At 44.3% G+C, this 18,088-nt stretch overlaps 1 protein-coding gene and 1 non-coding gene across 5 annotated transcripts in view; one reads left to right on the forward strand and one right to left on the reverse strand.

Moving 5' to 3' along the window:
- The window catches only part of LOC106563121 (patatin-like phospholipase domain-containing protein 7), a 49,243-nt gene extending 36,664 nt beyond the window's left edge, over positions 1 to 12,579 (forward strand). For all 4 annotated transcript variants that reach the window (XM_014128353.2, XM_014128354.2, XM_014128355.2 and 1 more), the window contains 10 exons: positions 3,233 to 3,389; positions 4,388 to 4,504; positions 4,804 to 4,873; positions 5,009 to 5,125; positions 5,367 to 5,515; positions 5,905 to 6,057; positions 6,447 to 6,563; positions 9,963 to 10,050; positions 10,651 to 10,769; positions 11,108 to 12,579. In XM_014128353.2, the coding sequence (XP_013983828.1) occupies positions 3,233 to 3,389; positions 4,388 to 4,504; positions 4,804 to 4,873; positions 5,009 to 5,125; positions 5,367 to 5,515; positions 5,905 to 6,057; positions 6,447 to 6,563; positions 9,963 to 10,050; positions 10,651 to 10,769; positions 11,108 to 11,227 (1,207 nt within the window). In that variant the 3' untranslated portion in view covers positions 11,228 to 12,579. The remainder of the gene's footprint in view (positions 1 to 3,232; positions 3,390 to 4,387; positions 4,505 to 4,803; positions 4,874 to 5,008; positions 5,126 to 5,366; positions 5,516 to 5,904; positions 6,058 to 6,446; positions 6,564 to 9,962; positions 10,051 to 10,650; positions 10,770 to 11,107) is intronic.
- On the reverse strand, positions 10,868 to 10,935 carry trnaa-agc (transfer RNA alanine (anticodon AGC)). Its single transcript has one exon. It is a non-coding gene; the product is annotated as a tRNA-Ala (tRNA).
- Positions 12,580 to 18,088: the final 5,509 nt, after the last annotated feature.

Consider the following 18,088-nt stretch of genomic DNA (forward strand, 5'->3'; position numbering starts at 1 on the left):
TGGAGCCTGGCGCACTGTTCGTGATGACTGGACCGTTGTCATACAGGTCCATGATTAGGGTAGATGTATAGGACCGTTGTCATACAGGTCCATGATTAGGGTAGATTTATAGGACCGTTGTCATACAGGTCCATGATTAGGGTAGATGTATAGGACCGTTGTCATACAGGTCCATGATTAGGGTAGATGTATAGGACCGTTGTCATACAGGTCCATGATTAGGGTAGATTTATAGGACCGTTGTCATACAGGTCCATGATTAGGGTAGATTTATAGGACCGTTGTCATACAGGTCCATGATTAGGGTAGATGTATAGGACCGTTGTCATACAGGTCCATGATTAGGGTAGATTTATAGGACCGTTGTCATACAGGTCCATGATTAGGGTAGATGTATAGGACCGTTGTCATACAGGTCCATGATTAGGGTAGATGTATAGGACCGTTGTCATACAGGTCCATGATTAGGGTAGATGTATAGGACCGTTGTCATACAGGTCCATGATTAGGGTAGATTTATAGGACCGTTGTCATACAGGTCCATGATTAGGGTAGATGTATAGGACCGTTGTCATACAGGTCCATGATTAGGGTAGATGTATAGGACCGTTGTCATACAGGTCCATGATTAGGGTGATGTATAGGACCGTTGTCATACAGGTCCATGATTAGGGTAGATTTATAGGACCGTTGTCATACAGGTCCATGATTAGGGTAGATTTATAGGACCGTTGTCATACAGGTCCATGATTAGGGTAGATGTATAGGACCGTTGTCATACAGGTCCATGATTAGGGTGATGTATAGGACCGTTGTCATACAGGTCCATGATTAGGGTAGATGTATAGGACCGTTGTCATACAGGTCCATGATTAGGGTAGATTTATAGGACCGTTGTCATACAGGTCCATGATTAGGGTAGATGTATAGGACCGTTGTCATACAGGTCCATGATTAGGGTAGATTTATAGGACCGTTGTCATACAGGTCCATGATTAGGGTAGATTTATAGGACCGTTGTCATACAGGTCCATGATTAGGGTAGATGTATAGGACCGTTGTCATACAGGTCCATGATTAGGGTAGATGTATAGGACCGTTGTCATACAGGTCCATGATTAGGGTAGATTTATAGGACCGTTGTCATACAGGTCCATGATTAGGGTAGATTTATAGGACCGTTGTCATACAGGTCCATGATTAGGGTAGATGTATAGGACCGTTGTCATACAGGTCCATGATTAGGGTAGATTTATAGGACCGTTGTCATACAGGTCCATGATTAGGGTAGATGTATAGGACCGTTGTCATACAGGTCCATGATTAGGGTAGATTTATAGGACCGTTGTCATACAGGTCCATGATTAGGGTAGATGTATAGGACCGTTGTCATACAGGTCCATGATTAGGGTAGATGTATAGGACCGTTGTCATACAGGTCCATGATTAGGGTAGATGTATAGGACCGTTGTCATACAGGTCCATGATTAGGATAGATTTATAGGACCGTTGTCATACAGGTCCATGATTAGGGTAGATGTATAGGACCGTTGTCATACAGGTCCATGATTAGGGTAGATGTATAGGACCGTTGTCATACAGGTCCATGATTAGGGTAGATGTATAGGACCGTTGTCATACAGGTCCATGATTAGGGTAGATGTATAGGACCGTTGTCATACAGGTCCATGATTAGGGTAGATGTATAGGACCGTTGTCATACAGGTCCATGATTAGGGTAGATGTATAGGACCGTTGTCATACAGGTCCATGATTAGGGTAGATGTATAGGACCGTTGTCATACAGGTCCATGATTAGGGTAGATGTATAGGACCGTTGTCATACAGGTCCATGATTAGGGTAGATGTATAGGACCGTTGTCATACAGGTCCATGATTAGGGTAGATGTATAGGACCGTTGTCATACAGGTCCATGATTAGGGTAGATGTATAGGACCGTTGTCATACAGGTCCATGATTAGGGTGATGTATAGGACCGTTGTCATACAGGTCCATGATTAGGGTAGATGTATAGGACCGTTGTCATACAGGTCCATGATTAGGGTAGATGTATAGGACCGTTGTCATACAGGTCCATGATTAGGGTAGATGTATAGGACCGTTGTCATACAGGTCCATGATTAGGGTAGATGTATAGGACCGTTGTCATACAGGTCCATGATTAGGGTAGATGTATAGGACCGTTGTCATACAGGTCCATGATTAGGGTAGATGTATAGGACCGTTGTCATACAGGTCCATGATTAGGGTAGATGTATAGGACCGTTGTCATACAGGTCCATGATTAGGGTAGATGTATAGGAACTCCAGCATTTGTTCTACCTTCCTTGAATATGGCAACTTTCAGGTTGAAGCAAACCACTGTATTTTTGATTCCTCAATATATTTTGTGCGTAAAGCCTCTTAACTCAGTTTTTTTATGATTCATCAATACTTTCCTAACCCTAAAATGTGCCTAAGTAATCTCCAAGATCAGAGTATTTTTAAATCTACCAGTTGGTGCTGAAACAGAGACAAATATACATACATTTAGATGGCTGTCTTTTATTGATCCCTATATTCTGAACCCGTTCTCTCAATGTCTTCTAGTGAGTGTCAACAAAACGTTATTAAAGGTACAGTACACCGTATTTAAAGGGATGGCTTAAGCTAAATGCACTGAAAACCCTATTGAATGCAAACTCCACGAGCAAATGTGTTGTCCAGCAAATGGGAGGATTTTCAGTGGTTGAATTAAATGTATTCAGCGCGCGCAAGGGAACCACGCCTGCAAAGCCCGTTTACATACCTGCATAAGGTAAGCCTGAATACCAACTACTGAGAAGTGTGTAGGAAAAGCGTGCGTAGGATAAGGCGTACGTTTCGGGCCCCTTGTGAATTGTTGTGGTTCTGGTGTTGACATACTGTATGTGGTAGTGTTAAACAAGTTGGCTACTTGGCAGTTACAATCACTAACAGTACATGGAGATGTATGTATGGTGTGTGAAACCATTTCCAAGAGCCTGCAATGCAATCTGTTAGTACACCTGCCAAATACAGGGAATGCTGCAGAGACTGGTTAGTCATCAGAACCACAAACATAATGATGAAAGCCAAGACATTACCTCAATCTACATTCCTATACGTTTTAATGAGGGAGCTTGTATCTGTGGAGTTTCAAATGTCTCTCGCTCCTCTTCCTCTCATCCTCTCTCTCCCGTCCTCTCTCAGGGGCTGCTCTCAGGTGGGTATCATGCATGCTCTGAGCGAGGCAGGGATCCCTGTGGATCTGGTGGGAGGTGTTTCCATCGGCTCCCTGATGGGGGGGCTGTACGCAGAGGACCGCAGTCACTGCCGCATGAGGATGAGGGCACGAGAGTGGGCTATGGTGAGAGGAATTCACCACGGCTAGTCTCTTTCGCAATGCATCTTTCCGCGATTCCTCGCATCCTCTGTCATTTTACGTTGACGTTTTAGTCATTTGGTAGACGCTCTGATCCAGAGCGACTTTTTTAGGGTTGTGCTTTGCTAAAGGGCACATCAACTGATATTTTGTTTAGTCTCCGGGATTCGAACCAGAAACCTTTTGGTCACTGGCCAAACGCTCTTAACCGCTAAGCTACTTGCCGCCCCACCTGTCCTCACCGCCTTCTCGAAATGCGTTAGGAGGAACAAGTCCAAGGGGAAGGACATTGTATAATTTTGTCCAAAATGTCTTGAGAAGGAGAGAGGATGCGAGGAATCGAGAAAAGACAAAATCGAGAAATATTAACTTGACGTTCACTCAACCTTCAAGTGTTTAAATGTTGTCCAGGCCGGTCAACCTTCAGGTGTTTAAATGTTGTCCAGGCCGGTCAACCTTCAGGTGTTTAAATGTTGTCCAGGCCGGTCAACCTTCAGGTGTTTAAATGTTGTCCAGGCCGGTCAACCTTCAGGTGTTTAAATGTTGTCCAGGCCGGTCAACCTTCAAGTGTTTAAATGTTGTCCAGGCCGGTCAACCTTCAGGTGTTTAAATGTTGTCCAGGCCGGTCAACCTTCAGGTGTTTAAATGTTGTCCAGGCCGGTCAACCTTCAGGTGTTTAAATGTTGTCCAGGCCGGTCAACCTTCAAGTGTTTAAATGTTGTCCAGGCCGGTCAACCTTCAAGTGTTTAAATGTTGTCCAGGCCGGTCAACCTTCAGGTGTTTAAATGTTGTCCAGGCCAGTCAACCTTCAGGTGTTTAAATGTTGTCCAGGCCGGTCAACCTTCAAGTGTTTAAATGTTGTCCAGGCCGGTCAACCTTGAAGAAACATTATTTTGACCTCAATGGGACAACTTAGTCAAATAAAGGTGAAATAAACGTGTTCTCATGGATTTGTTCCCGGTCTTCTTGGTGGTGTATTGCAGGGAATGACGTCGGTGTTCAAGAAGGTGTTGGACCTGACCTACCCCATCACTTCTATGTTCTCTGGCGCTGCCTTCAACTCCAGCATTTACACGGTGTTCAAGGGCAAGCAGATAGAGGTGAGGAACTCTCGCAGGGCAGCTGGAGTTAGACGGTCTTGCGACTCTCTTGTAAAAGGCATTTTTCATCGTAATGTGACCAACTGTGTAAACAGAGTAGATTAAATACATCAAAAAATTGCCTGTCGTACACAGTCTGAAAGATTTGTTAACTTATTATACTAATAAGACAAGGAGCCTGCTTTGAAACGCGTTAGCAATAAATATAATTGAAGGGAATTAAGTCTCCGCCCAGAACCTTCTTTTACAATTGCAATATTTCCATAATCATTTAATGACTGGTGGTGTTGTTTGTTCAGGACCTGTGGATCCCATATTTCAACATCACCACTGACATCACTGCCTCCACCATGAGAGTGCACACTGACGGTTAGGCCTCAAGTCTCTCTACCTCTCTCTCTCTAACCCTCTTTCCTTCTCTCTTTTAACTGATTGAATTGTAAAGAAGGCACCTGGTCCTCTTTTATATCTGCCTCCACGTGTTTTTAATGTTCCCTCTCTCAGGCTCTCTGTGGAGGTATGTGCGTGCCAGCATGTCTCTCTCTGGCTACCTGCCCCCTCTATGTGACCCTAAAGACGGACACCTACTGATGGACGGAGGCTACATCAACAACCTACCAGGTCAGCAACACGCGTGCACGCACACACACTGCAGTGGCAAGATAAGACAAGGTGGGGATATCCATAGGTGTCACAGTACGCAGAGTACTTCTCTCCTGCTCAGAGATTGTACCACTAATAATAATTATTTGGTTGGTGCTTCTATGTGTCCGATGTACATGTTCAAGTGTGTAAAAAGTGAAACTCCCCAATGTTCCTTGTTACTCTAAGCCCTGAACCTGCGTCTCTGCCCCTTTCCCAGCGGACGTGGCTCGCTCCATGGGTGCCAAGGTGGTGATCGCCATAGACGTGGGCAGCCAGGACGAGACCAACCTCACCAACTACGGCGACTCGCTTTCCGGCTGGTGGCTGCTATGGAAACGCCTCAACCCGCTGGCAGAGAAAGTCAAGGTGAGCCTCTCACAGCACTGTATAGGACTACAGCCTCAGAGACTGTGTAAACCGAAAGATATGGTGTAATGATATGGCATTCATGTTTTGTCCTACTTTGCAATTCATTGTTATGAAATGGTATTGGGTTCAAATCGGAGTGAAAATGTGTTGTCGTTCACTGAGAATATTTCTGCCGTTTTTCAAGAATTCTAAATGTGTAGAGTTACTTAGTGTGTCCAAAATGGTACCCTCTTCCTTATTTAGTGCTCTACTTTTGCTCTGGTCAAAACTTGTGCACTATATAAGGATTAGGGTGCCATTTTGGACACAATAGACACTGGAAGTATGTGCACAGTTGTCACCCTGCTGTGCTAAGTGTTGTGGCATTTGACCCTTGACCCCTGTAGGTGTTGAACATGGCAGAGATTCAGACGCGGCTGGCATACGTGTGCTGTGTGCGTCAGCTGGAGTCGGTGAAGAGCAGTGACTACTGCGAGTACATCAGGCCTCCCATAGACCGCTACCGCACACTGGAGTTTGGCAAGTTCGACGAGATCGCTGTGAGTCTCTCTCTGTCTGTCTGTCTGTCTGTCTGTCTGTCTGTCTGTCTGTCTGTCTGTCTGTCTGTCTGTCTGTCTGTCTGTCTCTCTCTCTCTCTCTCTCTCTCTCTCTCTCTCTCTCTCTCTCTCTCTCTCTCTCTCTCTCTGACCTGGGCAGTCTCTCTTATTCTCTCTCTCTCTCTCTCTTGCTTCCTCTCGCTCTCCCATGTCCCCCTCTTACTCTAGACCTCACCTCTTCACACTTCACTATTTGTCTCTTTTGCCTCCTCCATCTTCAGTCAAAAGTGTGAGAAGGTTTTCAAGGATTGCATGAGATCCCCCCCCCCCCCCCCAATTAGCTACATTACATACAGCCTTGTATGTGTATATTGTGTTTGTGTGTCCTGCAGGAGGTGGGCTACCAGCACGGCAAGACGGTATTTGACGTGTGGAGTCGCAGTGGAGTGGTGGAGAAGATGCTGAAGGACCGCCACCAGGAAGAGTTTCACAACACGCACAGCAACAACGTGAGGGTCAAGGAGGGTGGGAAGGAGGGAGGGTCAGGGAGGGAGGGAGGGTCAGGGAGTGACTAGATCATCAAATGGTTAAATGTTCAGGAGAGAATTCCAGGACCACGGAGCTGAGTAACTAAAACGATTTCTACCATGACCTGTTATAATTATTGGTACTGTTAAAAGCAAATGAGAATGGGACCGTAATTGATATTTATTTACTGAACTGATTTAAAAAAGAACAGAGATAGATAGTGCTCTCAGGGTAGTGGTTGAGGCCTGCAGTGCATTCTGAAAGTTTTCAGACCCATTGACTTTTTCCACATTTTGTTACATTACAGCCTTATTCTAAAATGGATTAAATAGTTTTTGTTTCATCATCAATCTACACACAATGCCCCATAATGACAAAGCAAAAACAGGTTTTTAGAATGTTTTGCAAATTTATTAAAAAAATAACAAATATCACAAGTATTCAGACCCTTTACTCAGTACCTTGTTGAAACACCTTTAGCAGCGATTACAGCCTCGAGTCTTCTAGGGTATGAAGCTACAAGCTTGGCACACCTGTATTTGGGGCGTTTCTCCCATTTTTCTCTGCGGATCTTCTCAAGCTCTGTCAGGTTGGATGGGGAGCGTTGCTGCACAGCTATTTTCAGGTCTCTCCAGAGATGTTCGATCGGGTTCAAGTCCGGGCTCTGGCTGGGCCACTCAAGGACATTCAGAGACTTGTCCCGAAGCCACTCCTGCATTGTCTTGGGTTGTTGTCCTGTTGGAAGGTGAACCTTCGCCCCAGTCTTAGGTCCTGACGTCTCTGGAGCAGGTTATCAAGGCTCTCTCTGTACTTTTCTCCGTTCATCTTTCCCTCGATCCTGACTAGTCTCCCAGTCCCTACCGCTGAAAAACATCACCACAGCATGATGCTGCCACCACCATGCTTCACCGTAGGGATGGTGCCAGGTTTTCTCCAGATGTGACGCTTGGTATTCAGGTCAAAAGGTTAAAACTTGGTTTCATCAGACCAGACAATCTTGTTTCTCATGGTCTGAAAGTCTTTAGGGGCCTTTTGGCAAACTCCAAGCAGAGGAGTGACTTCCGTCTGGCCAATCTACAATAAAGGCCTGACTGGTGGAGTGCTGCAGAGATGGCTGTCCTTTTGGAAGGTTCTCCAATCTCCACAGAGGAACTCTGGAGCTCTGTCAGAGTGACCATCTGGTTCTTGGTCACCTCTCTGACCAACTCCTTCTCCCCTTCTTGCTCAGTTTTGCTGGGCGGTTCCAGCTCTAGGAAGAGTTGTTGTGGTTGCGGTTCTTCCATTTAAGAATGATGGCAGCCACTGTGTTCTTGGGGATCTACAATGCTGCAGAAATGTTTTGGTGCCCTTCACCAGATCTGTGCCTCGACATAATCTTGTCTCGGCGCTCTACGGACATTTCCTTCGACCTCATGGCTTGGTTTTTGCTCTGGCATGCACTGTCAACCTTGGGACCTTATATAGACAGGTGTGTACCCTTCCAAATCATGTCCAATCAATTGAATTTACCACAGGTGGACTGCAATCAAGTTGTAAAAACATCTCAAGGATGATCAGGTGAAACAGGATGCACCTGAACTACATTTTGAGTCTGATAGCAAAGGGTCTAAATACTTATGTAAATAAGGTATTTCTGATTTTTGCTTTGTCATTATGGGGTATTGTGTGAAGATTGAGGATTTTTTATTTATTTAATCCATTTAGAATTAGGCTGTAACAAAATGTGGAAAAAGTCAAGGGGGCTGAATACTTCCCGAATGCACTCTATAACTGACGCAGCGGTCTAAGGCACTGCATCTCAGTGCTAGAGGCGTCACTACAGACCGATTCCAGGTTGTGACGGCCATGATTGGGAGTCCAGAGGGCGGCGCGCAATTGGCCCAGCGTCGTCCGGGTTAGGATTTGGCCGGGGTAGACCGCCATTGTAAATATGAATTTGTTCTTAACTGACTTTCCTAGTTAACTAAAGGTTCAATTAAATCTGAAGCCACCAGTAATGTACATCATACCAGCTTCTTCCTGGCCTCCAGAGAAAAACAAGCCTCATGCCGGTAATAAAAATAGCTTCAAATCATGCAGATTCTGTTCTTTGGTGTTAAGTGCTCTTTGGGCATTTTCAAAAACTGAAGATAAACTACTACCACTTGAATAAAAAACAGTATCATCTGCATAAAAATGAACACCCGCTGTTTCAATATGATCCCCAATGTTGTTGATATACAAAATGAACAAGAGTGGGCCCAAAATAGAACCTTGCGGAACACCTGAGCACAACTCTGTAGACTCAGATTTACAACAACCCACCATTACACATTGTGTACGATTTGATAGGTAATTTATAAACAAATCTAGAGCATGACCAGTAATTCATAGGGGGCTCATGTAGACCTTTAACCTTTTCAAATAAACTGCCTGCATCTAGAAAGTTCTGATTTTAAGGCTTTCAGAATAGAGGTTCTCTCAGTTACAATCTGTATGTCTACCAACAATTGTTTGGGAAGCTGTGTATCTTTTTTGCACTCCAAACCTTTCACTACTTGCCAAAATTTGGAGGGATTATTTAAATTATCCGAAGTAGATAGTGGTCTGCTTTTAGTTTTCGGGTCATAGCCACAGCCAGATTTCAAAGACCTTTTAAAGCCATCCAATCATCTGCCGAACCAGACCCTCTTGCTTTAGCACACATAGCATTTCATTCGCTTATGATTTGAGTAAGTTCTTCAGTAAACCAAGGGTTCTCTCTGCCCTTAATCCTGCATTTTTTTAAGGGGCATGCCTATTGCATACATCCTGGAATGTGTTGTGGAAGTAAGAAAAGGCTAATTCAACATCGGGAATTAATTCTATTCCATTCAATGCTAAATACATCATGTAAAAAAACCTTGAATATCGAACTGCTTCCAGTTTCTTTTCGTAACAACACGTGGAGATTGCTTAGGAATTTTACCATCTCTCACACAGGCAATAGCAGTGATCACTAATGTCATTTGCAAAAAAAAAAAAAAACACAAATCAAATAGTCCAACAGCAGATCAGTAAAAAGTTTGCGACATAGACGAGCAAAGCTCCGGGGAGAGAGAGAGTGGCAGGGGCACCTGTACCAGACAGGGCAGGCGGGAAGCAGTGCAGCAGGTAGCAGGAGGAGGTCGAAGAGGCCCTCAACTAGGCAGACATTCAGGGCGACAATAGATGATAAAATAACCGTTGGTCGAAAAAACAAAACCATGACGGTTCTAAAATCGCTAAAATCCAGACCAGAATGGATGGTCATGACTAGATAATGTACAATTGTGTATTTTAATGCTATTATTCTGAATGATTTCTGTATGAGGCCTCTAGTGAATGATACCTGTGTGCTGTCTGTCCTATGTGTTCTGCAGGGACCTGTGACCTGTCCCAATGCCTCCTTCACTGACCTGGCAGAGATCGTGTCCCGCATCGAGCTGGCCAAACCAGCTCTGGTTGATGGTGAGACTGGCACATGATCTGATCTGCACATAGAGCAGCAGAGTGCTATGGAGGTCAACAAGACTCATGACCTCTGGGACCCCAGATATTTGGCAACAAGAGAGGCGAAAAGCTGTAACTGTGTTATTTTAACTGTAAATGGCCTTTTTTTTATTGTAAACTGGGAAGAGCATGCGAGCCAATAGCTAGCTAGCAGTTGACCTTCCTGTTACCATCACAGCTGGAGTAATTGAATATTTATGTTTTTAATGCCGCTCTGCTAGCTTTTCACCCCCCTCCCCTCTCTTTCATGGGTTTGGCACTCTGCCTCCTGCTGTCCTGGGAAAGATAAGCTTATTTCCTATCTTGTCTTTCTCCTTGCTTGTTGTTGACTATTGTTTGGGCTCTGTGAATGCAGCCACACTCACTTCGCAGATACATTTGTTTTGGTTAAACGATGATTAATATGCAGCGATGACAGTTCCTGTACACACCCCTCCTTCCTCTTTCATCACCCCTATCCACTCTTTTCTTCCCTACCTTTCTCTTTATGCCACCTTTCCGTCTCTCTCTCTCTCCACCCCGCCACGCTTCCCTCTCCATTACCCTTCCCTATCTCAGAAGAGTCCGACTACCCCACAGACTATGAGGAGGAGGCGGTGGAGAGTGCCTACTCAGACTTTGAGCTGTCCAATCACTACAGCGAACACACCACTGAGGGGGAGGAGACTGCGGACACGGTGCGGTGAAGGGTTTCCATTTTGAGTCATTTAGCAGACGCTATTATCCAGAGTGACTTATAGTTTACAGTCATACGTTTTTGTCCTTTTTTTGTACTAGTTCCCCGTGGGAATCGAACCCACAGCCTGGCGTTGCTAGCACCATGCTCTACCAACTGAGCTAGACATTGTTGAATGTTGATTCTTTTCCTTAACTCGATATCGCATGACAGTATAAACTAAGAGGACATTTTAGGACTTGGGCCGTCTGATCATTTTCTCTCTCCTTTTTGAGACTTTTAAGCCTGAGATTAGCCTAATGACATATCAGCTAATCACTGTGTCCTCCTCATCCTCAGGATGAAGAGCTGCTGGACATGGGGAGAAGACGTCGCCCACCTCCCCCGGGCTCTAGCGACGTGAGCCCCCTCTCCTCCCCCCACCCCCCGCCTACAGCCCCACCCCCTGGAGGAAACTGAGGGGAACCCCACCGCTGAGCGAAGACCATGCCAAGAGTCACTGAACCCACAGTCTGGAAGCCCAAGGAACTGACTCTCTGGCTGTCTGTCCCTCCAGCACTAGTGCTAACACAGTGCCTTACAGACCCACAACAAATACAGGACCAACTATTTTTAACATAATCATATTCCTGTCTGTCTGACTAGTCACCTGGCGATGGTGGAGATTGATTCACTGTTTGTCTCCCGTGTTCTTCCCTCTTAATATAAATCCTTCTAGTTTATTGGGACACACTACTGGTGTTTGGAGCTCACACCTTCTGTACGCCTCACGTCAGCCTCAGTGTCTGAGGTCCTAGATTGCGATAAAACGAGAAGAAAGAAGGAGACAACCTTTCCGGTCACGGGTATGGGCGCAGTTCGACGGCAGTGTGACGGGAATGGACACATAGCCTCAGTTTATCCTTCTCCTCTGTTTTCTGGCTTCAATCAATTAGACGAAGGGGTGGTTAAATGCAAACTACACTGTTAATACTATATAGCATTTATATATGTACAGGCACATCCAAGACAGCTGGACAATAGACCATTGTAACACACAGTTGATTTGACTAATGAATGATTAACCTTTACTTACCTCTTGAGCTAACTTTATAGATGTGCTGACACAACATTAAGCAAATCGATGCGATGTATTTTTGTTTTTTACGTGTGTTTATCCGTGCAGTGCCTTTAACCCAGCTGATACTGACGCTGCAACCACCGGTAGTAGCCTTTCATTGTGTTGTAGATCTGGGGAAAGTCCTATTTGGTACAGTCCCCTGGGGTTGTAAGGCTGCGTCCTAAATGGCACCCTATTCCTTCTACGGTGTACTACTTTAGACCAGGGCCCATAGGGCTCGGATCAGAGGTAATGCGTTATATAGGGGATAGGATGCCACTTGGGAGTCAACCTGTCTAAATGCAGAAGAGACACTGTGTGTGTGTGTGTGTGTGTGTGTGTGTGTGTGTGTGTGTGTGTGAGCATGTCAGTAACAGGAAGCTGTTTATAAAATGCATGCATATGTTCAGTGACTGGAACAAAGCTTTTTGTGAGCCCTTACTGAACTATACTGGCCAACTTGACCTTTTAACACATTTCAAGCTATTTAATTGTGCCTTTGGTGACTGACAATCACATGCTGATTAGTTAAACTTGAATGTTTAGCACAGTTTGCCAATGACCCTGTAAAACAATGAAGGACTTATGTACTATTTAGGCGTTGCTTGTGTGTGAATGTTATTTGTACCACATAATTGATGTTTTTGATAATCCATTGTATAACACAACTCACTAATAATAATAAACACTATTGGTTAGCTGAGTCTCTTTACATTGGTGTTTGTGTCTATTTCCCCAGCTTTGTTCTAATAAGGAGGGGATTTGTTTAAAGGCTGAATGCAGCTGTTTTTTATCGCTATCAAATCATTTCTGGGTAACAATTAAGTGCCTTACTGCGGTTGTTTTCAATTCAAATGGTCAAAAAGAAACAAAAGAGCTTTTTAGCAAGATCCATTTTTCAAGCAATCATTTTTCTAGGACTCTGGGAGTGGTCTGAGTGGGGAGGGGAAAACTAGCTTTTAAAGCCGCAATATGTAACTTTTTCGGAAACCCAAACAAATTCACATATAAATGTGTGTAAGATCTATGATTCTCATCTACAGCGGTAGATTTGTTCTATGTGAGCTATTTCTAGCCTTCCCGTTCTTAAGTTTTGTTTTTGTGTCTTACTTCAGGTTTTGTACAACAGCTTCAATCAGCTGAAAATACAATATTTTTGGTTATAGTAAAGATATTTCATAGCGGTTTAGATGGTACAATGATTCTCTACCTGCTTGTTTGTCACGAACTACACTGAACAAAAATAGAAACGTAACATGCAACAATTTCGAAGATTTTACCAAGTTGCAATTCATAAGGAAATCAGTCAATTGAAATACATTCATTAGGCCCTAATCTATGGATTTCACATGACTGAGAATCTGTTGGTCCCAGATACAGGACATGCTCATTGAACATCTCATTCCAAAATCATGGGCATTAATATGGAGTTGGTCCCCCCTTTGATGCTATAACAGCCTCCACTCTTCTGGGAAGTCTTTCCACCAGATGTTGGAACATTTCTGCAGGGACTTGCTTCCACTCAACCATAAGATAATTAGTGAGATTGGGCACTGTTGGGCGATTAGGCTTGGCACGCAGTCGGAGTTCCAATTCACCCAAACGGTTTGATGGGGTTGAGGTCAGGGCTCTGTGAAGGTCAGTCAAGTTCTTCCACACCGATCTCGACAAACCATTTCTGTATGGACCTCGATTTGTGCACGGGGGCATTGTCATGCTGAAAGAGGAAAGGGCCTTCCCCAAACTGTTGCCAAGTTGGAAGCGCAGAACTGCTAGAATGTCATTGTACGCTGTAGCGTTAATATTTCCCTTCACTGGAACTAGGGGGCCTAGCCCAAACTGCACCAGACCATTATTCCTCCTCCACCAAACTTTACAGTTGACACTATGTATTCGTGTGGGTAGTGTTCTGGCATCCGCCAAATCCAGATTCATCCATCGGACTGCCAGATGGTGAAGTGTGATTCATCACTCCAGAGAACGCTTGTGTGCGGCTGCTTGGCCATGGAAACCCATTTCGTGAAGCTCCTGATGAACAGTTATTGTGCTGACGTTGCTTCCAGAGGCAGTTTGTAACACGGTAGGGAGTGTTGCAGACGATTTGTATGCACTACACCCTTCAGCACTCGGCGGTCCCGTTCTTGTGTGGCCTACCACTTCGCGGCTGAGCCATTGTTGCTCCTAGACTTTTTTACTTTACAATAATAGCACTTACAGTTGACCAGGGCAGCTCTAGCAGGACAGAAATTTACAAACTGACTTGTTGGAAAGGTGGCATCCTATGACGGTGCCACATTGATAATCACTGAGCTCTTCAGTAAGGCCATTCTACTGCCAATGTTTGTCTATGAAGATTGCATGGCTGATTGCATGGCTGTGTGCATGGCTGTGTGTCGATCTTCACCAGATCTGTGCCTTGACACAGTCCTGTCTCGGAGCTCTACGGACAATTCCTTCAACCTCATGGCTTGACACTAGAGGAAGATGGGGGGAAGGTGGGTGTGATCAGATGTGAGGAAGTCCAGTACTAAATGTCTTCGACAGGACTTTAAACACACAGACGGATGGGCTGTTATGGGAATATGTGGGCTGAGGAGTCATTTTTGAACTGAGACTAAGTTGATTTATGGAAAGTCATTCTTCATGGTCATACACCTCTTTGTCTCTCTGTCTCTCTCTCTGACCAGTTCATCTGGGACACAGATTACTTAAACAGGTAAGTGGGTCACTTTCAACGCTTCAGGTATTTGAATACCTAATTCTGACGCATGAATACAAATAGAAACACATGGACGCTCAACTTCCTCAATTACACAAACGCTCACTTACAGTACATATAGTATGTCCTTATGTTTACTTGCAGGTAAACTCCCACACACTTCCTTCTACTCACATAGTCGCCTATGCACCACATTCTCTTCAGTTGAGACATCATTCTTTCCTCATTTAATCACTGCAATTGTCTGTGTAATTGTTTTTATCTGTTATTTGCCCCACTAAATATTCACAGGACTTTAAATGGAAGAAAATCAATTTCCTAACAAAATTAGTTTTGATTCAACTTTTCTGTATGCGTGAGCGCTTGCCCGTGCGTGTTTTTTTGGCATACTGGCTCAGTGGAGGATTAGATGTGTCATTTCCACAGATGCAGACTGGCCTCGTCTCCTCAAGGAGCTCCGAGTGAAATTGAGCCAAGCCCCATAGTTCAGGTCGGCCTGGACGAGTCACTTCATTTCGTCTGTATGAACTGAACATTGTGCTCTGACAGTTCATCTGCCAATCAGCCTGCAGACTTCTGTGCAGTAAGACTCTCTCTCCCAGTATATACCTGCATCCCAAATAGCACCTTATTCCCTATATGGTTCACTACTTCTGACCAGGGCCCAGATGTAAGGAATAGGGTGCTATTTGGGACATATCTAATAGTGTCTATGTCCGTCTGTGTTAGTGATAACATGACACCAATATCCCTTCACCTGAAAGGCACCAGGAGGAATCAGTGTTCTGAGAGAATGGGTGTATTGATGGGTAAGTTTGCCTTAAGACAGAATCCATTCATCCATAATAGTGCCTGGTTCTGTAGACGGGTGTAGCTTGTTCTGCCGTTGTTGAGGTTCCCATTTGTCTGCAGTGTTCAATACTTCTAGTAGATGAAAATGTGGATTAGATTAGTGGCCAGTGGCCATGTCCTGTATTTGACTTACCTCTTTCTGGCATTATGATCAGTGCCCACTGCTGCACAGGCCAAATCACTATAAGATTTGTTACCACCATTTTTTTCTCTCCTGTCGTCCATGATGAGGCCCAGCAGTCTGCTCTGTCTACTCTGTGCTTTACCGTGCTGCAGGTAATTCAGAATGACGTTAATCTTTGTGTTTGTGAATAAAGTTTTCCATCTGGGTCATGTCTGAATGCGGATGTGTTAGTTTAAATATATATATATTTTTTTACTATAGGCTTAAATAGGCAGGATACACAGTTCAAGAATGGGATGTTTTCTGTATTTTTAAGATTAAGTTTTAAGATCACTTTATTGGTCAATTGCATACAAGGTCCAACCAAAATTTGACTTCCGCTTTTAACCCAACCCCTCCAAAAGACACACATACACAGATTTATTTGGAGAGGTGCGGGGGCAGCCAAATTGCCCACTGGGCACACGCTGGTTGAATCAACGTTGTTTTCAAGTGGAATAGACGTTGAATTGACATCTGTGTCCTGTTGGTGGGTGCCCAGGGAGCTGTTGTTGTGGTGGCTTAAGTGCCTTGCTCAAGGGCACACCGGCAGGCAATGGTATCTAGGATTTGATACCAGCAACCATCCGGCTGCCAGCTCACTTCCCAACAGATTTTCCCCGCCGGACCCGTGATTTGAACTGGCAGCCCTCCGGTTGCTGGTGCACTGCTAGGCGATCATTTCCTCTCTCAAATACATGCATCCCATACCTTCCTGGTTTTAATTTAACAACCTTCTTTACCTCTGTCTCACACACACACACACACACACACACACACACACACACACACACACACACACACACACACACACACACACATCTCTCCTTATCTCTCTGTGTTCCCTGGCGGCCTGCTCTGGTTTTTGGGGCGACCAGGAGGTGGTTCTTCTGTGGGTAATCACTCACTTCCATCTCCCCTGACAACGGCGGGGCGCTGTAATTACACTCTGGTTGCCGTGGTACACCTGCTGATATGGACGACGCCACACATCCTTCAGACAGCACAGCCCTCAGGCGACAGAGTAGGCACCGGGACGAGACATGGGAGCAACACACTGTGATTGGCACGGCAGGTGGCCAATAGGCATCAGTGTAGGAGACAATGGGGAGGAGTCCCAGAGGGAGATGCACAGCAGTGGGTGGAGACACACTGGGAGAGAACAGATGTGAATGTAGTACCTGGCTTGTGTTCTGGATTGCATTCCACCTCGGCTTATTACCCACCACGTAGTTTTTGACCTTAATAGTTTTACTTTTTGGAACGATAAGAAGAACACAGTGGTTGATGACCTTTGTAGGTTACATTGTTATGAATGTGTTGTTGTTTTTTATGATTTAAAAAAAAATTAAGCACAGAAATAAATTATTGGATTGATACAATAGGCTTTACAGGAGGGGTGTCAAACAAATGTTGTACTGGGGGCTGCACTGGAAATGGTTTATATTTCCTCGCGGGCCAAATGTGCAAAGAATTGTCCTGTATCAATAGTTTGGGGTATTTTCAGTGCTGATTACCTATACGGCAAACGGTATAGTTAGATAACTTCATATGGAATCGTTTAAGAGGTGTAGTGAAAAGCCCCTATGAAATGGATGAGCTGATGAGCTGCGTTTCTGGAGGAGAAGAAAGTATTGTCCCATACTCCCAACCTTTTTTGGGTACTGTACCACTAAAACACTTTGACCTGCCTGAAGTACCCCCTCACGCGCCTCCGACCGGCATGATTCCTAGATTACATTTAAATTGGACTAAATTAGGTTTAATATCAATATTATTTGTCTATGTCTGTCATAACTGCGAATAATGATAATAAGTTACTATAATAATACTTGTGTACTCTTAACATCAGTTTAATAATAATACTTGTGTACTCTTAACATCAGTTTAATAATAATACTTGTGTACTCTTAACATCAGTTTAATAATAATACTTGTGTACTCTTAACATCAGTTTAATAATAATACTTGTGTACTCTTAACATCAGTTTAATAATAATACTTGTGTACTCTTAACTTCATTTTAATATTTTTTATTGGATTCTTTCACATCTTCATGTGTCCAGACAAATTATACAAAAACAAAGATCACATTTTATACACGTACTCCCAATACATGTAACCCATATTTACAGAGTAGACTTATGTATGACACAAACAATGAGAAACTTGACCCTGTCCCTCACTCATAAGCTTTGTCAATCTTAGGGGCAGCGTGGCAACAACAGTGATCAGGCTTTTCTCCATGTCGAGTCTGTTCCTGTGCTTGAGCTTGATTAGGGCCACGGATGAAAACGTCACTTTACGTAAGCACGTAGATCCAAAAGGCAGCAGTTCATTCTGTGCATGTTTCCACAAATCAGGATAGTCCTTCTCCACATCACACCAGAACTGTGACGGTCTTGTCTCTGAGTACCTCGTCTTCAGGACACGGTTTGAGAACACATACGGAAGATTTGTCTGCGGTCTGGTGGGAATGTTGTTGTT

Source organism: Salmo salar, chromosome ssa11 (assembly GCF_905237065.1).
Source record: "Salmo salar chromosome ssa11, Ssal_v3.1, whole genome shotgun sequence".
In the NCBI taxonomy this organism is placed as follows: domain Eukaryota; kingdom Metazoa; phylum Chordata; class Actinopteri; order Salmoniformes; family Salmonidae; genus Salmo; species Salmo salar.